The 25,543-nt window shown below is 44.8% G+C and overlaps 1 protein-coding gene across 2 annotated transcripts in view; it reads right to left on the reverse strand.

Moving 5' to 3' along the window:
* Positions 1 to 25,543, reverse strand: part of LOC141252897 (glycophorin-C-like) — a 385,397-nt gene that overhangs the window by 80,866 nt on the left and 278,988 nt on the right. For both annotated transcript variants that reach the window (XM_073670659.1, XM_073670661.1), the window contains one exon: positions 6,356 to 6,480. In XM_073670659.1, the coding sequence (XP_073526760.1) occupies positions 6,356 to 6,392 (37 nt within the window). In that variant the 5' untranslated portion in view covers positions 6,393 to 6,480. The remainder of the gene's footprint in view (positions 1 to 6,355; positions 6,481 to 25,543) is intronic.

Below are 25,543 nucleotides of genomic sequence, written 5' to 3' on the forward strand. Positions count from 1 at the left end.
TTTAAAAATAACTAACACTGTGTAATTGGCTGTGAAGAGCAGACGGACGGACTGAGACACCAGGAGTGGTGCCTGCCAGTGTGCAGATGTAGCAGAGCTGAATCTGTCAATTCATGGCTGCGGTATTTCATATGATCCAGATAATTGTAAATGTAGCTGCAATAAAGGCGTATTATCAAGTTTGGACGTAATTCCCTAATCAAGTGACCGGGTATAACTTTTCAATTGTTGGGGTCCCACCAATCCTGAGAACCGGGGCTCTACCGAGCCCTGTGTGAATGGAGCAGTGGTCATGTGCACTGTCACTACATTCATTCTTTATGGAGATTGCTGAGCACTGCGCTCAGCTGGTCTTCAGCACTCCAACAAGAGTTAAAGGGATCCTGTCACATCCTAGTTGCTATGTACACTGCCCCCACACTGCCCCCATATTTTTTATATACTTTGTCTTACCTGCTCGTATTCAGTCATAGGGGTGTGATTCTCAGATTCAGTTATGGGCGGCGCCATCACTAACTAAACGCGGCGACATTTGAATACTGCTCCTGGCAAGCACTAGGTTTGAGGGGCGCATGCACGATGTACATAGCAACTAGGGCGTGACAGGTTCCCTTTAATTGAGCAGCAGTGCACATGATCAAACACTGCTTCATTTACACAGGACTCTTCAGACCATGTTCTCGGGAGTGGCGGCTGTTCCAGAGGTCGCATCCCGTCAGGGCCGGTGTCACCACCCAGCACACCCAGGCAAGTGACAGGACCCTGAGCAAGCAGGGGGGGGCCCACTTGCCGTCGGGAGCACCGGCACGCTATGGAGCCTGTGAGTCAGGGAAGCCCAGTGTCAGTGCGCTTGCTTAGGGTCACGGCTCAGGCAATACTTACCTCTCCCTGTTCCACCGCAGCTCCAGTGTCTTCGGCGTCTTCTGACTCTGCAACGTCTCAGGGCAGAGGGCGCGATGACATCATTACGGGTGCTCCCTCTGCTCTGAGAAGTCACAGTGCAGAAAGCCATAAGATGGCGACGCTGAGGAGACCGGAGCACTGCAACAGCAGCAAGGAACGAGGAGAAGTGAGTACTTGATTTTTTTTAATGTATGGAGCATTATTTGGGTGCCCATACTGCATGGAGCAATATATGGGTGCCCATACTTTATGGAGCAATATGTGGGGCCCATAATGTATGGAGCAATATGTGGGGCCCATACTGTATGGAGCATTATATGGGGCCCATACTGTATGGAGCAATATATAGGGCCCATTCTGTATGGAGCAATATATGGTGCCCATACATTATGGAGCAATATTTGGGGCCCATTCTGCATGGAAAATTATATGGTACATATACTGTATGGATCATTATATGGGGCCCATACTGTATGGAGCATTATATGGGGTTTATTCTGTATGGAGCATTATATGGGGTCCATTATTCTGTATGGAGCAAAATATGGGGCTCATTATACTGTATGAATCAATATATGGAGGATGACGTGGTGCCCATAATACTGTATTTAGGACTGTGTGGTGCCCATAATACTGTATGGAGGACTATGTGGTGCCCATAATATTGCATGGAGGACTATGTAGTATCCATAATACAGTATGGAGGACTATGTGGTGCCCATAATATTGTATGGACAACTATGTAGTGTCCATAATACTGTAAGGAGGATTATGTAGTGCACATTATACTGTATGGAGGAATATGTGGTGCCCATAATACTGTATGGAGGACTATACTGTCCAGTCTAAAATTAAACCTTTTGAATCTCCACAGAGCACGCACTGTGCGCTGCCAGGATTCACCGGTTTCTGAGCTATTGTGGAATTTACAATAGATATCACTCATGTAATGTAAGAAGTGAAATCTTTGCATTGTACTATATATATATTTCTCCGCCGTATCTGTGCATCATGAATCGTGGTATGTGTTAAAGGGGCCCACTGAGACTCTTTCGCCCAGGGCCCACAAAAACCTGGAGCCGGCCCTGCCCCCAGTGATAGGGAAGTTATCGCCTGTCCTCCTGATAGGGGGTCATTTCCAAACTTGATAATACCCCTTTAATGCAGCTACGGCACCCACGCTCTTAATCACTGTATAAGTAGGAAGACTGACATCTCAGGATTCTAGGAGGCTGCGTGACATCATATTTTGTCTCAAATCTTAGAATCGAGAAAAGTAAATCTATTTATAACTGCAGAAAAAAATCCCTCTCTGTAGAACCAGCGAGGAGACAACTTCCATGGATGCAGTAGTTGTCACCCAGCTTTCCCAGGAAGAGATAAATAGGAATAGGAAGACGACTCAAGATTGTAGGAATTCATGGGAAATGCTTATATATTGTTGTCTCCAAGATCAGCTTACCGAACAAGCTGCAGAAATATCCTGTTAGTATTTGGGGTAGATTGACGGCACCGCCATTACAGGACAGATGGGAACTAATTGAGTGTAATAATACAATGTGCAGATCTGAGCCCCAGGACGGTGTACATGGGAGGACAGCGAAAACTGAACATACGGCGGTAATGGGAGCGGAGCATCAATCACTGGACGCTGCGCATTTCTCTCCTGCTTAGAAGACCAATAATCCCAAACGTGAGGGCTGCTGATCTATACATAACAGGACGATGGCAGCAGCTAATGTCCTCATATACATAAGTATTACAAGAGAATCAAGAGAGCCGTAGGAGAGAAAGCCCACAATATGGAGGACGCGGCACATTTCAGGCGTGAAAGGCGACAAGTGTTAACAGCTACCCTACGATGCTACATGGAGCACAGAAATTACAAGGAGCTGTTGCGATCCTCCAGATGAAGAACCACTGAGGGCAACAAATGACATAACTGAGTGATATAGGGGGTCAGGATAAGTCACCCCCTCTGTTATCTAAGGGCCGGCTCACAAAGTGTTATCCGGCGCATTACTTCATTCCTGGGCAATTTTTCATTTTTGCACTTTCGTTTTTTTCCTCTCTTATATTCAAGAGCCATCATATTTTTATTTTTATGCAGAGATTTTGATATGAAGACTTGTTTTTTTGCCAAGATCAGTTATTCTTTTCAATGTCACCTATTTTAAGCATACAATGCACTGAAAAACGTGAAAAAATTCAAGTAGGATGAAATGATGAAAAAAAATGCCATTATGGCATTATTTTTTAAATTTTGTTTTTACAGCATTTGTTTTGTGGTAAAAATGACCCTGAAACATGATTCTTCAGATCAGTGTGATTAAGGCGTTACCAATTTTACAACTTTTTTTAATCTATTAAATTAAATTTAAAAAAAGTATTTAGAAAAACAATGTTTTTAGTATAATTTCTGAAGGCCCATAATATTTTTGTTTTTCTGTTGATAGAGCTATATTAGGTCTTGATTTTTGTGTGTTGAGCTCACCTTTTTACTGATACCAATTTGGGGTATATATGATATTTGCTTTTTACTCGATTTTTTTTTAAGGAGATGTGATGACCAAACAACCCCACAAATTTGGCGTTTCAACTTTTTCTTTCCTCTTCACCATGTCTACCATAAGCGTTAATTCATTTTTATTTTTTATAGTCTGGATTTTTAATGGATGTGGCAAAATTTTTTATTTTTTATTTTTAATGGGGAGAAGTGGCATTCAAGTTTTTATATCTTTTAATAACTTTTATTTTATACTTTAGTTTTTAGTTCTCTCAGGAGACTTGAACCTATGATCCTTTGAATGCTTGTTCTAGGTACAACATAACCACAATATTGCTGTATATAGTGTAAATCATGGTCTCCTATGAAGCCCAGCCTGGGAAGGGGCATCACAGTAGTGCCAACATGGCAACCATGTGGGTTTTCAGCAGGCCCTTATATGCCATGCTAACCATTGGTGTCCCATGATAGCAACATGGAGGACCAACAAAAGTCAATGCGTTCCATTTAAATGTCGCTGACAGAGAACCTGGTAGATGATTAAATAGCAGCCAGCAGAACAGCCTGCCTCATTGTTGTTAGAGGCGAATGACAAACAGAGCCGGCATCTGCCTCGTGTAGAGCGGGCTCAGCTCCTGAGTCCCCTACACCCAACAATAATGTCCATAAGCACTAAGGGGTTAAGCCCCCGTCTCACATAGCGAGATCGCTAGCGAGATCGCTGCTCAGTCACGGTTTTGGTGACGCAACATTGACTACACCAGCGATGTCAAGACAAGAAATTTTGGAATGTATCTTATCAGAAACAGCCTTCATCTTACTAAACTTAGGCGATACTTCTTCTATCCACTGCCTCCTGAACTTGTCATCCACTCTGAAACAACAGCTCAAGTCCATCAGCACAGCTTAGTGTCAGGTTACAATTTGTATTATATCATATGGAGGGGGAAAGGGAATAATAAAGCATGCAAAGGGAGACAAAAAAAAATTGTAATTATCTTTGTAACAATTCATTTTTCTCTCCCCAGAGCTGGATTCACACCTACACTGCTCAGAACTACTGTTCAGTTATCTCAATGAAGCTGCTGTTCCACTCTGTATGATAACTAAGGTGTGAAGAGTAGGAATCCTTCTCTGTGTGCTGAGACATGTTTGAGCGACTATAGACATAGCATCTCCTTGTAACAGCACAGAGTCAATTGCAAATTAAGAGATAGAACCTGCAGATGGGGGACTGATGAAAAATTCAGTGTATAAGACATCAAAGATTGGTGGAGAACTGGAACAGCTTTGGAACATCAGCAGTGGGGGATTCCTTTGGCAAAACATATTCCGTCATGCAACTTGTAATAACCCAGATATTTAAAGCCTTATGATTGACAACTGCAGTATTCTTGGAATTTCAGCATGGAAATCTGTAGATGAGGTCTTGGTGCATGGGGCAAATGTAAGAATGCGATTGGAGTGTGACAGCACTGGCATGCGTCTAGAGTTTCGCACACAGCCTGGTAATTCTACACACAGATAAATCCTGCTGCACTAAGACCCAGCAGTCCCCTCCTCCTCTTCCTCTTCCTCCTCTTTTTATTTTTATTTATTCCCTGTATCTCACACTGAAGTTGAAATATTTTTAGGACTTGCATAAAGAAGCCTCTTCTGTGCCACACTGCTGCCAACCTGCATCTGCACCTCTACAGACTAATACACCAAATAACTGCTTTATATGTATGATGTATGTACTGCCAGCTGTCAGAATGATGCCAACTCTACCTGCGACTTCAAATGGCAATCCCAGCCCCTGCAAAATTGTACAACCTGTGCATGTCTTACATGGGGGACAGATTTAATTATCATCTGTGTCCCACTGTGAACCTCAGCATTCTTGGGCAGCATCATGTCAGTATGGCCATATGCAATTTCCATCTGCCAGCCAAGATACCATTTATCTAAGCGGATAGGACTGACCAACAAAGCTGCCGCTGTGGGTCCGACTGTGCGCATTGAGAGTGGTCAGCAGATTCTGGTATTCCAACGCTGCGTGGGGGGACAGCTTAAATGTTGCGTGTGTCTTGTCTATTTCTGTGGCTTTATCAAGCATCCGGACAAGGAGAGGGCAATGTAGGAGAGATATTTATTCATTTATGTTGTTCCTTCCTATATACAACGATGTATAAAAACATGAGCAAAGCTAATCCAGAAGTCCTGTTATTGGGATGTTTATGGGTTATAGGTGGGTTGTGCATTATGAGTCTGCTGTCCTGACCACCAAGAATATATGGCCCATTCCTAACTGTAGCATCGCCAATAAATGCTTAATGAGCTATTTTTACATTATGATAACGTGTTTGGGATCCTGTAACTGACCACATGACTTGAGACTGTCAGTTTTTGATGTATGTGTTCTGTGTTTTTGATATATAGTACTCGTACCTTATATAGTCTATGACAATGCCCCCCTACTCCTGTCCTCAAGAGCCACCAGCAGGTCATGTTTTCAGGATTTCCATAGTATTGCCCAGATGTTGGAACTATCACCTGGGCAATACTAAGGAAATCCTGAAACCATGATCTGTTGGGGGCTCTCGAGAACAGGAGTAGGAGAACACTGGTCTATGAGATAGTTCACATGTCTTATTTGTTCCTTGGACCCAGAGGTGTGCATGAAAGCACAGAGACCTGTCCAACATTACTTCGAGTATTGGATCAAAATCTCCGATACAAGTCTGTGGGTCCAAGAAAACTGATGAAACTTGGATCAAACTCTGATGAAACTCAGCCGTTTTTTTCGAACAAGAATTAACTGACATCTGGATAAGCCCTTAGTGTTGTTAGATTGCATGCTCCATGACTGTTCTCTAATGCACGCTCCCTATGGCCATACAGACTGAAAAGATAACTGTGCCTCCTGCAGTGAAGAGGTTAAGACGTGTGTAAGCCCATACTCACAGCTAGGAGTGGTAATACCCTCATGAGATGTAGACATGGTCCCAGGTCCCAGCTGGGCTGCTGCTCCTGGTGGGGCAGTAAGAAGGCTTCAGGCGCAGGACCCTGTGGCAGTCAGTCTCCACACCCTTGTAGAGGGAAAACATGTGTCAGTGGGTTGTGGATCATACAGGAGGGGAGGGGCGCACAAGTTTACAGATAACAGGAACTGTTTTTAGGCAGAGACTGCTATCAGGGCTGCACTTCTGCTGATAAACACAACAGGCTTCATGAGAGATTCCCAGAGAGGAGCAGGGAAGCAGGAAAGAAGCCTAAAAAGTACTGCAACATAAACCGAATTGGCAGTAACTCTAATCATAGCTCACCGAAATATACCGGAAATCACATTCTTTAGTAAATATTGATTAAGAACAGAAAAACATACACATTTATATCTGAAATTCATAAGGAAAAAATATATATATATTTAATAATACAAATGCAACAGTTATAGAGAGTACAGGTAACCAACAAAAGGTACAGCCGTTATGGGTACAGAGCCGCAGAATAACCTATGGGGCACCGGGGTAACAATAGCATGTATAAACCAATGATATCCCCTGTAGATGACACATCCCTATAAATCCCCCTACCTAGCCGCAGAGGCTGGCACCCTATTAAACCCAAATAATGACCCCGCTCACAGTAGGCTGGCCCTAACATGTCCTATTATACCCTATATAACCTGATAACCAAACAGCCAAGATAGAGATAGAAAAAAGGTTAGACATACAGATTAGTGAATATGCACATGTCTCTGAGGCCCCCCAGACATGTCAGACTTATGTCAGCAGTTTAATAGGTATGAGAGCCTAAGAGAATTAATTGTCAGGCAAGATGGCTACCAGCCGAATAATCAGCCAAACCATCGTTCATCTGACAGCTGTGTACATAGGCCTTTAGAGCTGATGAAGCTGGTGTTCTTACTTGCTATTTAACCCTTTTCAAAAATGTTCCCGTCTGATATTTAGTTTAATACAAACCAGTGATTGACCACCCTAAAAACATTATGGCAATGTGATGATGACAAAAAGAGCAGTGGGGGACGCCCAAAACCAGCGTGAAAACAAAAAGGTAAATCTATTGCTTGGTTTGGAAATATGTAGCAAAATCCTTCAATTGTAACGTACAGATTCCAGATTATCAGATTGTCTGAACTATGAAATGTAGATATGATAATATGCAAATGTAAAATGATAATTTATAAAACTCATTCATTGTTCTGGTTGGCACCCTGGGGAATGAGTTTCCATTTGTGGCTTTTCATTACGTTCATGCAGACTGGTGAATATTGATCTCTGACAATAAAGTATATTGAAGAGCAATGTCAAGTGGCGTGGATAAAACTCTAATCGGCCAGTTGCTGGTGAAATCTGTAGGTGGGAAACATAGGGCAGTGAATGGCTGATCTGTGTTTTATATCGGTCTCCTTTGAACCCGCTAGCAGTGAAATCTCTGGGAGTTTCCTGACTTTCTGCACCAGTTCTCCGCACTCACAGCTGTACAGCTGCTCTATCTACCGTGCCACCCAATACCGGGCATGAAGGCAGTGCAGCGCCATGCGGAGGGGAGAACGCAGGGACACGGGAATTGCTGACTTATTATTTCATGGACGAGTTACACAATCTTCCGGAGGCTCAGTCTGGTCATAGTTGCTCTCAAAATTCTTTTGTCTCTTCCAAGACACTAATAATATTTTAGCCAGCCTCCAACAGCTGCACGGAGGATTAACCCCTTTACTCCTCTAATACTCTGGAAATGAGACAAAGTACAATATTTTTACCTAGAAAATCCATTCCTTCATTACTCAGCAATCTGCATATAAATGGATATGCAAATCAGAGGGAAGAGCTTTGGACTGGTGACAGCTCTTTCTTAGCCATCTCTTCAGCACAATTCCTAGCTCAGCGATGCCTCCTCCTACTTGACTGCTCATATCTTGAAGTCACATAGAATGGAGGCTGCCGGTCAAGTGGGAGGAGACAGAGGCTTGGAAAGAGCTTCAATGCATCCAAAACACTTCAACCTCACTTTTAAATACATTTTAAAGTTACATATACTGTAGTTACATAGGTTGAAAACAGACCTAGGTCCATCAAGTTCAACTATTTTCCACCACTTATACATTTTTGTCACTTAATTATCTATAACCCACAATGTTATGTGTATTGGGGAAGTCATTCAGCCCTTTTTTACAAGCTGTTATAGTGTCTGCCATCACTACCTCTTGTGGTCGGTATTTCACAGTCCGACTGCTCTGACTGTAAAGAACCCTTTCCTATTTAGCTGACGGAATCGCCTTTCTTCCACCCGTAATGAGTGCCCCTGGTCCTTAGTATGGTATTTGGAAGGAATAATTCATGTGCTAGTACTTTGTACAAACCACACATGTATTTATACATTGTGGTAGATCGGTTACTCAGCTGCACATGGAGGCAGACACTGGTACACTGTCTCTTTAAATTTCTTTTTGGTTTATTAAAGTGCAGCATAAACCAACATTAAGTCCATAAAAGAAAACACAGCCCTCTGGGCAAAAGCAGGTAAACAAAACAAAATGGTAACACAAAGCACAGTTCTTGTGGTAGCAGGGATCAGCCTGCTCAGAGTTTAGCAACTCCACATGGTTCAGGTCAGCTCAACACAAACATGTCTGGAGTTTCTCTCTCCAGACTTACTGAACAACACCAAGGCTGGCTATTTATAGCCCAGACCACACCCTGGGGTGGAGATGGTGAATGGCCTCCCACCCGCACTATGGACATTCACAAAAAAACAGCCCTTCTAAAATGACGGTTTAAAGGGAATCTGTCACCCCCCTGGGTGATATCAGACCACTACCATGGCCATACAGGGTATAGAAAAGTAAATGTATACTTACCTGTATGGCCAATAGTAGTGGTCTGATTGCTGAGAAATCTTCTTTAATAAAATCCGTTTTGTAGAGGCTTGGCGTCCGGGGGACCCGATATGCAGCGGGGGTCACTGGAGCGGAAGTCTCAGTGACTCCCCGGCGCTTGCGCAATGCGAGGCTTCGTCAGCGTCACACAAGTGTGTAGCCAAATAGGGGCGGAGGGAAACAAAGCGCGGCTCTTTGCACATGCGCGGGGTGGGTGTCAGGGCAGGGAACGTCACAGGGCCTGTCACAGTGCCCTGTGACATGACGGTGAGGTGGGGAATATGTTAATTTCCAAAAGAGGCGCCGAATTATATGTATAATAAGCAGATAGGAGGGGTTGGCTTGGCATCCACCGGATTTTATTAAAGAATATTTCTCAGCAATCAGACCACTACTTTTTGGCCATACAGGGAAGTATAGATTTACTTTTCTATACCCTGTATGGCCATAGTAGTGGTCTGATATCGCCCAGGGGGTGACAGATTCCCTTTAACCCTCTCAGCACATAACATGCTGGAGAAGACTTCCCGGTTTCACATCACTGAAGCTAATAGCCTCAGTGAAACATATCCATCACTCTGTCAGTGACTTTGTCGCAACATATAAATGAGATCACCTCTGAGACAACTTTTTTCTAAGCTAAACAAGCCCAACTTTTCCAACCTCTCATCATATGAAAGGCCTTCCATCCCTTGGAATAATCTAGTTGCCTAACCTTGAACTGATTCTAACTTCTGAATATCCATTTTAAAATGTGGAGCCCAAAACTGGATACCATATTCTAGATATGGCCTTACAAGTGATTTATAGAGGGATAGCAAAACATTGGAATCACAGGATTTTATCTATTTTTTTTGCTTTTGTGGCTGCTGTTTGACATTGAGTACTGCTGCTCAGCTTACTTGTAACCAGAGTGCTTAAGTCCTCCTGTTCTGTAGTCCCAAGTATACTCCCATTTAATGTATATACAGCAATAGGATTACTCCATCCTAGGTGTATTACTCTACATTTATCAACATTAAACCTTATCTGCGAAGTGTTTGCTCATTCAGATATCTTAGCCAGGTCGTTTTGTAATATTGTCAAAGTCAGTTTTAAATATTCTACATAGTTTAGTGTCATCAGCAAAGACTGACACTTTACTCTCAATGCCATCTAAAAGGTCATTAATAAAGAGATTAAAAAGAATTGTTCCTAGCACAGATCCCTGCAGTACCCCACTGCTGACTATTAGTGTTGAGCGAATCTGTTCAGCATTTCAAATTTGGATTCGTGTTCGGGGTTCCGGCTTGTTCGAGCCAAAAAATCAGCTCTGCCCACGAACATACCTGTTTTGCCACGCTGTCACGTAGATAACATCTGTGTAAAAGTGTGGCAAATCAGGGATGTTCATGGGCGGAGCCAATTTTTTGGCGTGAACAAGCCAGAACCCCGAACCCCAGAACCCAAATTTGAAATGCCGAATAAATTCGCTCAACACTACTTATTATATCCCATTTAGAGAATGTACCATTTATGACGACTCTTTGTTTCCTGTCTCTTAGCCAAATCCTTACCCATCTGCATATAGTTTTCCCTAGTCCCTGAAGCTTCTAGAGCTTCAGTTTAAGGCTGTTGTCTGGTACAGTATCAAATGCCTTTGCAAAGTCCAGATAAATCACATCGGTCGCATCCAGATTTGAACTTACCTCATAAAAGAAACCCAACACTTGAGCGGGGAAGAAAGGTGAGCCCTCAGAATCAAATCCTCTGGTGGGCACAATGTTTTTCAATCTGAAACAGCTTCTCAGTGGGAGTTGTATTTCACCACAGCCATATTCTTTAGCTCGGTGAAAACACTGGCATAGAGGGAAACCTGTATCTACTCCGGCTGTCATTTCTCCGTCACCAGTTTCCGCCGATTGTCACACACGACCATGCCTGGCTGTATGTTCAGAGGTGGGAGCCACAGATCAGGCTGCTGTGTTACAGCTTTCAACAACACTGCAGCGCTGGGCGGTTTGTCACCTAAGCATTAAGCATGTTATCGTCAGCACAGCCTGTTGCCGCTTGGCCAAGGCAGTGCTGTAGTGCTGTCAGCTTGTGACTGATGTGGTCATTTCGGAGGAGGAGGTGCAGGAGCAGAACAATGTGGTTAAATTGAGGTTAAATTGGTGACGCTGTTTTTTCTACTAAAGAAAGATCCTATTGTTTTTTTTTTTGTTACGTTATTTTTTAAGACAAATGCATTCACCGGGAAATGTCATTTTAACATTTTGCAACCTTATCTGGCAATGTGGTGTGTGACACATCATCAGACGCACCCTGTTTTATTTATGATGGAGGGACTCTGAAAGTCATAAAGCCTAGTTTTATAGGGCCATCAGACGGCCATTACTATTCTTAAAAGGCCAGCAGTCGGCCCTAGCTATTGTTAGAGAGCCATCAGCCGGCTATGCTTTGTTGTTCCCATTATTAACAAGTGGGTCTCCTATACTGTTATTGCGTATGCAGTGACTGCAAGGGCTGCCAAAATTTTGGACGCAACCCAATACCCCTTTGAAGAGACATAGAGGAGGGTCTCAGTAAAAAAAATGTTCCCATTATACAGGAGCGGGTCTCAGAGTGGTAATGCCCATGCTGTGACTGCAAGGGCTGCCAAAATTTGGGAAAAACCCCACTAAGAATTTAAAGACACATAAAGCAGGGCCAGTAACGACAAATTCCCATTAGAAAGGAGAGAGTTTGCTATACAGTTATAGGGTATGCAGTGAGTCCAACGGCTGACCAATTTTAGGAAAAACTTCGCTAAGAATTTAAAGATACATAGAGCAGGGCCACAGTAAAGACAAATTCCCATTAGAAAGGAGAGAGTTTGCTATACAGTTATAGGGTATGCAGTGAGTCCAACGGCTGACCAATTTTTGGAAAAACCATACTAAGAATTTAAAGACACATAGAGCAGGGCCACAGTAATAACAAATTCCCATTAGAAAGGAGAGAGTCTGCTATACAGTTATAGGGTATGCAGTGAGTCCAACGGCTGACCAATTTTAGGAAAAACTTTGCTAAGAATTTAAAGATACATAGAGCAGGGCCACAGTAAAGACAAATTCCCATTAGAAAGGAGAGAGTTTGCTATACAGTTATAGGGTATGCAGTGAGTCCAACGGCTGACCAATTTTTGGAAAAACCATACTAAGAATTTAAAGACACATAGAGCAGGGCCACAGTAATAACAAATTCCCATTAGAAAGGAGAGAGTCTGCTATACATTTATAGGGTATGCAGTGAGTTCAACGGCTGACCAATTTTAGGAAAAACTTCACTAAGAATTTAAAGATACATAGAGCAGGGCCACAGTAAAGACAAATTCCCATTAGAAAGGAGAGAGTTTGCTATACAGTTATAGGGTATGCAGTGAGTCCAACGGCTGACCAATTTTTGGAAAAACCACACTAAGAATTTAAAGACACATAGAGCAGGGCCACAGTAACAACAAATTCCCATTAGAAAGGAGAGAGTCTGCTATACAGTTATAGGGTATGCAGTGAGTCCAACGGCTGACCAATTTTAGGAAAAACTTCACTAAGAATTTAAAGATACATAGAGCAGGGCCACAGTAAAGACAAAATCCCATTAGAAAGGAGAGAGTCTGCTATACAGTTATAGGGTATGCAGAGAGTCCAACGGCTGACCTATTTTTGTTAAAACCACACTAAGAATTTAAAGACACATAGAGCAGGGCCACAGTAACAACAAATTCCCATTAGAAAGGAGAGAGTCTGCTATACAGTTATAGGGTATGCAGTGAGTCCAACGGCTGACCAAATTTAGGAAAAACCCCACTAACAATTTAAAGACACATAGAGCAGGGACATAGTAACGACAAATTCCCATTAGAAAGTAGAGAGTCTGCTATATAGTTATAGGGTATGCAGTGAGTCCAAAGGCTGACCAAATTTAGGAATAACCCTGCTAAGAATTTAAAGACACATAGAGCATGGCCACAGTAATGACAAATTCTCGTTAGAAAGGAGAGGGTCTTCCATAGTGTTGGCCTATGCAGTGAATGCAAGGGCTGCCAAAAATTGGGAGGCACTCCAATGCCCCTTGGAAGAGACTTAGAAGGCCTCATAAAAAAATGTTCTCATTAGAAAGGAGCGGGTCTCCTACACTTGTAATGCCCATGCACTAAGTGTATGGGCTGACAAACATTTACCCCTGGAGGGTATACATGAATATACTATATAATTTTTTTTTTTATGGGCATCATAAACACCCTTTAAAAAAATTATGTGGGTGTTGCATCTCGGACCACGGTCACCCTGGTGATATGGTGGTGAAGGATGAGGATGAGGAGAAGGAGGAGGACAAGAGCAAATAGCCAAAATCAGGAATCGCATACCCATGTGTGGGTGTGAAGAGGTGCATGGGAATACACCTCCCAAAAAAAGACACTGGATTTGAGTTTATGTTACGCTGCTATCATTTGGTGGTGATGAGAAGTCTGGCCCAATCCAGCCCTTGTTCATTTTTATAAGAGTCAGCCTGTCAGCATTTTCAGTTGACAGGCGGATGCCTTTATCAGTTATAATTCCACCAGCGGCACTAAAAATCCGCTCTGATAAAACGCTAGCTGCAGGGCAGCCCAGGACCTCCAAGTAGTAGAGAGCCAGTTCATTCCACGTATTCAGCTTGGATACCCAATAATTAACCCCTTTAAAGCCCAAGACGTATTGATACGTGTCTGCCCCCTGGGCTTTAAGAGCCTGACCCATATTAATACGTCTTTGTGATCGCGCCCGCACACAGGCTGTGCGGGCGCTATCGCCACCGGGTGTCAGCTGATTGTCACAGCTGACACCCGGTGCTATGTGCAGGGAGTGGTCCCGCACCGCTCCCAGCACATTAACCCAATCGCAGCATTGCAGTGGCAAGGGGAGGTGATCGCAATACTCACCTCCTCTTCCGGCCTCCAGCGCTGTCTGCCGCGGCTTCCTGGATGTTGCCATGACGACCCGATGTCGTCATGACAACATCCGGGTCACCAGACAGCGCTGACAGCCTGCATAGCACAGGGATGGTGCTCCATTCCTGTGCTATGCAGGCGATCGGAATAAAAAAAGGGAAAGTCCCATAGTGGAACAAAGTATAAAAGTAAAAAAAAAGTGTCAGAAAGTGAAAAGAAAATTTAAAAAAAAATGGTAAAAATATAAAAAAAAAATTAATAAAATAATCCACCAAAAATAAAAATATAATGTACCCATTAATAAATAATATTATGAAAAAAACAAACAAAAAAAACAATAAAAGTACACATATTTGGTATCGCCGCGTCCAGAACGACCTGACCTATAAAATTGTCCCACTAGTTACCCCCTTCAGTGAACACAGTAAAAAAAAATAAAAAACGAAGCAAAAAAACAATGCTTTATCATCATACTGCCACACAAAAAATTGAATAATACGCGATAAAAAAGACGAATATAAATAAAAATGGTACCGCTGAAAACGTCATCTCGTCCCGCAAAAAACAAGCCACCATACAGCTCCATAATCCGAAAAATAAAAAAGTTATAGCTCTCAGAATAAAGCGATGCAAAAAAATATTTTTTTTTATAAAATTGCTTTTATTATGCAAAAGCGCCAAAACATAGAAAAACGATATAAGCTACCTTATCAATTTTACCACATGCGGAACAGAATAAAAAAATAAAAACAAAACAATTCCTGAATTGTTGTTTTTTGTTTATTCTGCCTCCCAAAAATCGGAATAGAAAGCGATCCAAAAATGTCACATGCCTGAAAATGGTACCAATAAAAACATCAACTCATCCTGCAAAAAACAAGCTGTCAAATGACTCAGTCGGACAAAATATGGAAAAATTATAGCTCTCAAAATATGGAGATGCAAAAACTAGATTTTACAAAAAGAATTTGTCTCTTAGTGTGTAACAGCTGTCAGTCCTAAAAACCCGATATGATTCAGGTATCACTGTAATCGCACCGAACCGAAGAATAAAGTCATCTAATCACTTAAACTGCACTAGGAACGGTGTAAAAAATAAACTCTCAGGTTAGGGTTAGGGTTGTGCTAGAGTTAGGATTGTGCTAGGGTTAGGGTTGGGATTTTTTTCAAAAGTTAAAAAAAAAAAAGATGATGATATGGCAACTAGTGTTGAGCGCAAGTGCTCGCTACCTGAGTTTGCATCGGGTGCTCGGGTATGCATGTTTTTTTTGGGTGTCTAATAACCGTGAAACATGCCGGCGGGGACTCGAGCATGTCACTCGAGCACCCGTGATGCATGGTGCATACCTGAGTACCGGATGCAAACTCAAGTAGCGAGCACTTGCGCCCAAGACTAATGATAACTTATTCAATATGATTACGTAATGTTATCAAATTCTGTGTCGTACCTCTGGGTTCAAAATGTTCACTATACCCCTTGATAAAATCCTTGAGGGGTGTGGTTTCCAAAATGAGGTCACTTGTGGGTGGTTTCCACTATTTAGGCACATCAGGGGCTCTCCAAACGCGACATGGCAGCCGCTCCGATTCCAGCCAATTTTGCGTTCAAAAAGTCACAAAGTGCTCCTTCCCTTCTGAACTCTGCCGTGCGCCCAAACACTGGATTTTCTAAACATATGGGGAATTGGCGTACTCAGGAGAAATTGCACAAAAGTTTTTTGGGTCCATTTTTTCCTCTTACGCTTGTGAAAATAAAAAAATTGGAGCTAAAACATAATTTTTGTGGAAAAAATTAGATTTTTTTATTTTCACGGCTCCATGTTATAAACTTCTGCAAAGGACTTGGGGGTTCAGGGTACTCACCACACATCTATATAAGTTCCCTGAGGGGTCTAGTTTCCAAAAAATGGTGTCACTTGTGGGGAGTTTCCACTGTTTAGGTACATCAGGGGCACATCCACTAATTATTCAAGCAAATTTTGCATTCAAAAAGTCAAATGGTGCTCCTTCCCTTCTGAACCCTGCCGTATGCCCAAGCAGTTGTTTTCCCCCACATATGGGGTATCTGCTCACTCAGGAGAAATTGCACAACAAATTGCATGGTGCAATTTCTCCTGTTACCCTTATGAAAATGCAAAATTGGGGGCTGAAAAACATTTTTGTGGGAAAAATGTGAAAATTTTATTTTTACGGTTCAATGTTATAAACTTCTGTGAAGCACATGAGGTTCAAGGTGCTCACCACACATCTAGATAAGTTCCCTGAGGGGTCTAGTTTCCAAAATGGTGTCACTTGTGGGGGGTTTCCACTGTTTAGGCACATCAGTAGCTCTCCAAACGCAACATGGCGTCCTCTAATTATTCAAGCAAATTTTACATTCAAAAAGTCAAATGGCGATCCTTCCCTTCCGAACCCTGCTGTGCGCCCAAATAGTGTTTTTTCCCCACATATGGGGTATCTGCGTGCCCAGGGAAAATTGCGCAACAAATTTTGGGGTCCATTTTTTCCTGTTACTCTTGTGAAAATAAAAAAAATTGGGTCTAAAGTAACATTTTTGTGAAAAAAGTTAAATGTTCATTTTTTTCTTCCACATTCCAAAAATTCCTGTGAAGCACCTGAAGGGTTAATAAAGTTCTTGAATGTGGTTTTGAGCACCTTGAGGGGTGCAGTATTTAGAATGGTGTCACTTTTGGGTATTTTCTGTCATAAAGACGCCTCAAAGTGACTTCAAATGTGATGTGGTCCCTAAAAAAATGGTTTTGTAAATTTTGTTGGAAAAATGAGCTATCCCTGGTCAAATTTAACCCTTATAGCTCCCTAATAAAAAAAAAATTTGGTTCCAAAATTGTGCTGATGTAAAGTAGACTTGTGGGAAATGTTATTTATTAACTATTTTGTGTTACATGTCTCTCTGATTTAAGGGCATAAAAATTAAAATTTTGAAAATTGCAAAATTTTCGCCAAATTTCCATTTTTTTCACAAATAAACGCATGTGGTATCGAAGAAATTTTACCACAATCATGAAGTACAATATGTCATGAAAAATCAATCTCAGAATCAGGGGGATCCGTTGAAGCATTCCAGAGTAATTACCTCATAAAGTGACAGTGGTCAGAATTGTAAAAATTGGCCTAGCCATTAACGTGCAAACCACCTTGGGTTGTGAAGGGGTTAAAAGGCACAGAGGAATCACGGAGGACGTTGGTACGGTCGGCAAGGTACGCTCTCAGCATCTTCCCAAACTTTGCACTCCTTGTGAGAGTACCTCGCACCTCAGGGCCTGTGTGATGGGAGCAATGGTGCCACCCGCAGACACTGTTCCAGGACAACCTCTGCTGATGCTGGCCTGGCAGGTGTTGCAAATGGCCTTTTTGGGGTTATCGGCAGAGTCTTTAAAAAACAACCAGACTCGGGAAGACCTAACAGTTATACTGGCAACTTCCTTCATGTTGGTGTTACGGGGAACGGTTTCCTGCCATCTTTCTGCGGCCACCATACTGCTTCTTCCTGCCTGTTGGGGTGCTCTGCCTATCTCCTACAGTGTGCTGCTGTCCTCGCTCTGCATGTCCTCCTGCCAGGTTGGGTCAGTTACTATATCATCCCTCACCTCATCTTCCACTTCCGCACTCTGGTCTTCCTCCTGAATTTCTGGCAATTGTGTCTCATCATGTAACTGCATTGTTGAGGGCACGGCTAATGTTTTGGGACACGTGCTTGTGTAATGCAGGGACGGCACACCAGGAGAGATAGTGGTTGCTGGGGACCGAGTACCGAGGGACGGCCGCCTCCAACAGGTTGCGGAATGCTTCGGTCTCCACGAGCCTAAAAGGCAACATTTCGAGCTCAAACAGTCATGAAATGTGGGAATTTAGTACTGTGGCCTGTGGGGCGTTGGCTGCGTGCTTGCGCTTGCGTTCCAAGGACTGGGGTATGGAAAACTGTCCCAGAACTTTGACAGTGTTCCCCTGCCTCTGCTGGATTGCATTTGTGTCTCTCTCGTCTGTATTGCTTGGTTGTCCAATGAACTGTGACCTCTGCCACCAGCGTTTTCAGACGGGAATTTTTTTAATAGTTCCGCAACAAGGGCCTTCTGGTACTGCCTGATTTTTGTAGACCTGTCCACCTCAGGAATAACAGATATAAAGTTCTACTTGTAGCGTGGGTCTAGAAATGTCACCAACCAATAATGACTGTCACCCAAAATTTTGTGAACGCGAGGGTCATGGGAAAGGCAGAGTAACATAAACTCAGCCATGCATGCCAGCCTGCTAACAGGCAAGACTTCCATGTCCTCACCAAGAGGATGACTGACCATGCTCTTCTCCTCCTCCTCCTCTCTGTCCTCTTGCCATCCATGCTGAACAGACGGTATGACAGTTGTGTAGGTAGTACTGTCTTTAGCACATGAAACTAGCTCCTGTTCTTCCTCCACCTCTTCCTCATTGTCACCCAATCCACGTTGGGATGAGATGAGGCTGGGCTGTGTGGAATCACCCTGTATGGTTACTTGCTCCATCTCATCGTGCTCCACCTGCAATGCATCTTCTTTGATTACGAGCTGAGAACGTTTCAGAAGACAGAGAAGCGGGATTATGGCATCATCGCCGCTCACCATCTTGGTGGAGTCCTCAAAGTTTTGGAGGATGGTACATATGTCTGAGATCCATGTCCACTCCTGAGGTCTTATGTGTGGAGTCTGAACTGAATACCAACGGCCTTGTTGATGCTGGTACTCAACAACTGCCCTCTTCTACTCACAAATCCTTACCAACATCTGCAGTGTAGAGTTCCAACGTGTGACGACATCACATAACAGTCTGTGAGCCGGAAGCTGCAAATGGTGCTGAAACACAGCAAGGGTGGCGGAAGCTGTAGGTGACTTTGTAAAATGGGCACACAGGAGACGTACTTTAACATGCAGATCCGGCAGCTCCGGGTAGGATTTGAGAAACCACTGAACCACGAGGTTAAGCATATGGTTCAGGCATGGTACGTGTGTGAGCTCGCCTCGCCTCAGAGCCGCCACCAGTTTCCGGCCATTGTCACACACGACCATGCCTGGCTGTAGGTTCAGCGGTGTGAGCCACAGATCTGCCTGCTCTTTCAGAGCTGTCCACAACTCTTCAGCATTGTGTGGTTTTTCACCTAAGCATATTAGCTTCAGCACAGCCTGTTGCCACTTGGCCGAGGCAGTACTGCAGCGCTTCCAGCTTGTGACTGATGTGGTCATTTCGAAGATGGAGGCTGAAGAGGAGGAGGCTGATGAGGAGGAGGTGCAGGAGCTGTAGACTGTGGGGGCAACCCTGATTGACCTAGGGCCCGCAATCCTCGGCGTCGTTAGGACGTGTTCCATCCCAAGGTCCGACTGGATCCCGGCTTCCACTAAGTTAACCCAGTGTGCCGTCAGCGAGATGTACCATCCCTGCCCACAAGCACTTGTCCGTGGTTAGGTGGACTTTCCCGGTAACTGCGCTGTTGAGGGCACGGCTAATGTTTTGGGACTTGGGACATGTGCTTGTGTAATGCGGGGGCGGCACACCGGGAGAAATAGTGTCGGCTGGGGACTGAGTACCGAGGGACGGCCACCTCCATCAGGTTGCGGAATGCTTCCATCTAAACAAGCCTAAAAGGCAACATTTCGAGCTCAAGCAGTCGTGAAATGTGGGAATTAAGTACTGTGGCCTGTGGGGCACTGGCTGTGTATTTTTGCTGGCGTTCCAAGGACTGGGGTATGGACAACTGAACGCTGCGCTGGGACAAGGACGTGGACGTGCTTCCTGATGCTGCTACTTGAGAGTGTGAAACGACAGGTGCAGGGCAGGAGGCATCTTCGCATGCACCATGGACAGAGGATTGGCTTGCATGCACAACAGCGGAAGAAGCAATGATGCCACCCGCAGACACTGTTCCTGGACCATGGGGTTCGGCCCACAAAGTCGGGTGCTTTGCTGCCATGTGCCTGATCATGCTGGTGGTGGTCAGGCTGGTCGTTTTGCCACCCCTGCTGATGCTGGCCTGGCAGGTGTTGCAAATGGCCTTTTTGGGGTTATCAGCAGAGTCTTTAAAAAACAACCAGACTCGGGAAGACCTAACAGTTGTACTGGCAACTTCCTTTGTGTTGATGTTACGGGGAACGGTTGCCTGCCTTCTTTCTTCGGCCACCACACTGCTGCTTCCTGCCTGTTGGGGTGTTCTGCCTCCCTCCCCCTGTGTGCTGCCGTACTCGCTCTGCATGTCCTCCTGCCAGGTTGGGTCAGGTACTATATCATCCACCACCTCGTCTTCCACTTCCGCACCCTGGTCTTCCTCCTGACTTTCTGGCAATTGTGTCTCATCATTGTCCACCTCTTGTGACACTTTCCCACTGTTGCCTTCGTGTGACCGTGGCTGCTCCAATATTTGGGCATTGTACATGCAATCTCCTCTTGCCCTGCTTCAAGTGGACCGGGCAAGAGGCCCGAATCTATAAATGGGAAAGTTAACAGCTCTTCGGAGTGTACAAGTGTGGGATCAGTTGTCTCTGGGCACTCGGCATGGTGGGAGGAAGGAGGTTCAGGGTGAGGAATATGCGGTCCAGACTCACGGATACTGAGACGTGACCGTGCCGAAGACAAGGTGGTGGTGGTGGCGGTGGCTAAGTGACTGGAAGCATTATCTGCTATCCAACCAATAAACTTTTGACACTGCTCTGTGTTCAATAGTGGTGTACTGCGGTCCCCTATTAATTGGGACAGGAAGGTCGAGCAAGAAGATTTGGTTGTTTGTTGTGGTACAATTTCAGCTTGCCCACGACCTCGGCCTCTGCATGCACCATCATCACCATCACGTCCAGTTCCCCGTCCCTTGCCACGTGCCTCACCCATTTTAAATAGAGGACAATATCTTCCACGCTCACAACAAATGACTGAATTTGGAGCGAACTTATATGTGATCCGTGTGATGGACAAACCACAGTTTTAAATAGATGGCCTGTAGGTAACTATTTTGAACAGCAAACTAGTGTCAATTGCTTCACTGACACACTGAAACAAATTTTTAATGGAGGCCAGAAACCGCAGTATTTTCTGAAAACGTATATGTGATCCGTGTGATGGACAAATCACAGTTTTAAATACCTGGCCTGTAGGTAACTATTTTGAACAGCAAACTGGTGTCTGTTATGTACACGCTCGGACTGACTGGCGTGTGCGTGTTTAGTGATCCCACTGGACCATGAACCGGAGAGTGCCTGGAGGGGCGTAACTAAGTATCTACCCAATCCGACCAAGGTCGCACGACGGCTAACGACGCCAGTGCACCAGGGAGGAACCGAGCAGAGGGACCAGGTGCTACACCTGGTCAGACCCCGGACACGGCTGTTGACCCACACCAGAGTATACAGGAACAGGCAGGTTACTCTGGCACACTGACTGGTGGGTATAGGCAGGCACGGCAGGTATGCAGACAGGCGGGCACTTGTAAGCACGACTGGTATGCAGGGAGTACTGGCACGCACCGCTGGAGTGCCGACAGGGAGGCACTAGCAGGTTGGAGCACAGACTGGATAAGGTCCAGTACAGACTGGGACTCAGGAACAGAACCGCAGATGCGGTAGACAAGCAGAGCAGAGCGAGGCCGCCGGAGCGGTGAACAAGAGCAGAGCAGGGCGAGGCTGCCGGAGCGGTGAGCAAGAGCAGAGCAGAGCGAGGCCGCCTGGAGCGGTGAGCAAAGGCAGGGCTGAGCGAGACCACCTGGAGTGGTGAGCAAAGGCAGAGCAGAGCGAGACCGCCGGGGCGCCGAGCAAGAGCAGAGCAGAGCGAGACCGCCTGGAGCGGCAAGCAAGGCAGAGCAGGCAAGAACCTCCGGAGCGGTGAGCAAGGCAGAGCAGGCAAGAACCGCCGGAGCGGTGAGCAAAGGCAGAGCAGGCAAGAACCGCCGGAGCGGTGAGCAAGGCAGAGCAGGCTAGAACCACCAGAGCGGTGAGCAAGGCAGAACAGGCAAGAACCGCCGGAGCGGTGAGCAAGGCAGAGCAGGCAAGAACCGCCGGAGCGGTGAGCAAAGGCAGAGCAGAGGGGACAGGGCTCTGTTCACACGGAACAGACTGGAAGGGAAAGGCAGAACCAGATACACGCAAGATACTTGCAATGAAGTAGCGAGTGGACTCTAAGCTCAGAAACGGAAGTACAGCGACAACGAGTAGGAGTTAGGTGCAGGTTCAGACTCTGCAGTAAAAGGGAAGATACGGACATAGAGAAAAACAGGAAACTCCCTAGGAGAGTGTTCAGACAGGAACTGAGTGTTCCGACAGAAACTGACACTGCAGCGAGATACAGGTGCGAGTCTGGGTATGTGGCCCCCAGAAAAGGCGGAACGAACAGGCTAGGAGCGTGTTCAGACTGGCCTGGAAATACAGCCTCCAGGAAGGCGGACAGACAGGCAAGAAAACACAGACAACAGGTCTAGGTATGCGGCCCCTAGAAGGCGGGACGAACAGGCTAGGGTACAGTTCAGACAGGAACTGCTACTGAAAGAGATACAGGAGCCAGTCTGGGAATACAGTCCCCAGAGTGGTGGAAATAGACAAGAACAGAACAGGATCTGGCACATTCAGAGTCAAGGAGAACACTGAATGAAAGCGTTGCTCAGGCATCAGCTTCCAGGTGAAGCTGGTTTAAATATCCAGTGACTGACAGCAATAGGCTGAGGACGCATTAGGGGCGTGCCCAGAGCAGCTACAAGAAACAGGAAGTAACCGGGCCGCCGCCCTAAGCAGTCAGAACAGAGACAAACATACAGCATGGAAAGAAGCCAGGCTAGCAGACTGGACTGATGATCAAGTTTGCGATCTTGCATAGTGGGAGATGGTGCCCTATGCAAGAACGCCGCCTGGTATGTTACAGTGTCATAGAATGGTAGAGTTGGAGGGGACCTCCTGGGTCATCTGGTCCAACTCCCTGCTCAAAGCAGGATTCACTAAATCATCTCAGACATAGAATCATAGAATGGTAGAGTTGATGGGGACCTCCGTGTCATTTGCTTCCCTGACACACTGAAATTTTTTTTTAATGGAGTCCAGAAATGGCAGTATTTTCTGAAAACATATATGTGATCCGTGTGACAGAGAAAACACAGTTTTAAATACCTGGTCTGTAGGTAACTATTTTGAACAGCAAACTGGTGTCAATTGCTTCACTGACACACTGAAACAAATTTGTAATGGAGGCCAGAAATGGCAGTATTTTCAGCGCAATTATATGTGATCAGTGTGACGGACAAACCACAGTTTTAAATAGCTGGATTTTTAGAGCTGTAATATGGAAATAACCTGTCTGTATTCTGCAGTGCCAACAAGCAAATGACGCAGAAAAAAGGTGTTCTCTGGATTGCTTTTTAAGCAAATAATGATTAAGATCCAAAAAATGTATTCCTGGCCCCTGAGAACTGGGCCTATTTCTAGAAATATCTAACAGCAGCAGCAGACAAAATTAGAATGGAGCCTCTTGTGCTATGTGCACTACAGTCTGCTATATACCCTGCCTACCTATATTCACTGCCTGCCTGATATCTCAGCAGATGGATTAGTCCTCAGAAGGACTGTTTGTTGAGATGGATATGTGTCTCTAATATAGTTTGGTACACCTATTCTAACTAAAAACAAGCAAACCTCTCCCTAGCTCAGCAGCACCTCTCCCTACATTGTCTGATTCTAGAGTGAGTGTGATGAGCATGGCGACGCCAGGTCTGATATAGACCTGATGACACTGTGCGGCCAGCCAATCACTGTAATGCCATAACCAACATGGCTGCGGCATTACAGTGAGTGGCAGGCAATCCCTGCATGTTCATTGGCTCTGTAAAGAGCGCCAAACATGCCGGGAGGGGACCCGAGCTCCCGCCGAGCAACCCCGGAAATACTCGGCGAGCGCCGAGCATCTCGACCAGTGAGATGCTCAGGTGAGTACCGAGCAATAGTGAGCATGCTCGCTAATCACTAGTTAGCACTAGTGATGAGCAAGCAGTAAAATGCTCGGATGCTCGTTGCTCGGGTCGAGCAAATTGGAATGCTCGAGTGCTCGGACCGAGTAATGTGCCCAATGTAAGTCTATTGGAAACTCGAACATTTTTCCAGCGGCTCCCTCCAGAGGTCTGCAGGGGGCCTAAAAATTTCCCAAATAACAGTGCTCAAATGACATGGAAACAGCATGGCAAAGACCCCTGGAAGTATCTGAGACTCCCAGGTCACTGCTGTGAACAATGTTGTCAGAGTATTACGCTACTTTTACGGACTCACAATAAAACATACAAAAACAAAAACAAAATGGATTTTACTGAAAAAAATGTTAAGGAACATTGTTTCCAGGGTAATGACTTGCATGTAAGGCAAAATAAATAAACCAAAAAAAATGCTCATCTACACCTTGGGCTATGTTCACATGTAGCGTTTTTGATGCGTTTTAGCACTTTTGCATTGCTTTCAATGGTGAAAAATACATTCACGGGTAAATGTCATTTCAACATTTTTCTACCTTATCTGGCCATGTGGTGTGTGTAACATGATAAGACACATCTTTACAGTGCTGAAAAGACATGGGAACAGCATAGGGAAGACCTCTGGAAGCATCTCTGACTCCCAGGTCACTGCCTAAAACCGTGGTCATCAGATGTGATCCTATATCAGTGCAGTAATAATACAGACATTTTTGGCAACGTGACAAATATTAAACTCCATTTAAAATGGGCAAGGCTCGTGGCAAGGGACGGTCAAGTGGATGTAATGGTCATGGTGCATGCAGAGACTGAGGCCGTGGGCAAGATGCAACTGTACCTGCTGAGGGAGTACAACAAAACACCCACATCATGTCAAATTACCTTCCTGTCCAAATTTCTAGGACTATTTCTGCACAACTATTGAAGCCAGAGCAGTGTGAAAAGGTTGTTGGTTGGACAGCAGATAATGCTTCCAGTCAGTTTGCCACCACCACCACTCTGTCTTCCACATGTTCCAGTCTCAGTAGCCGTGAGTCTGGACCACATTATTATTATTACTTTAGCTCCATTTATATCATGGCACTTTACATGTGAAAAAGGGGTATACATCGCCAAAACAATTACAATAATCTAGAACAAAAATGTGACGATGACTGGTACAGGACCCTGCCTGCGAGGGTTCACAGTCTACAAGGTATGAGTGAGGATACAATAGGAGAGGGTAGAGCTGGTCGTGCAGTGGTATGGTGGAGCGAGGGTTACAGCAGGTTGTACACTTGTCGGAGGAGGTGGGTCTTCAGGTTCCTTTTGAAAGTTTCAACAGTAGGCGAGAGT

The sequence above is a fragment of the Phyllobates terribilis genome, unplaced genomic scaffold (genome assembly GCF_046119375.1).
Source record: "Phyllobates terribilis strain yellow unplaced genomic scaffold, ASM4611937v1 Scaffold_2__4_contigs__length_985480577, whole genome shotgun sequence".
In the NCBI taxonomy this organism is placed as follows: Eukaryota; Metazoa; Chordata; class Amphibia; order Anura; family Dendrobatidae; genus Phyllobates; species Phyllobates terribilis.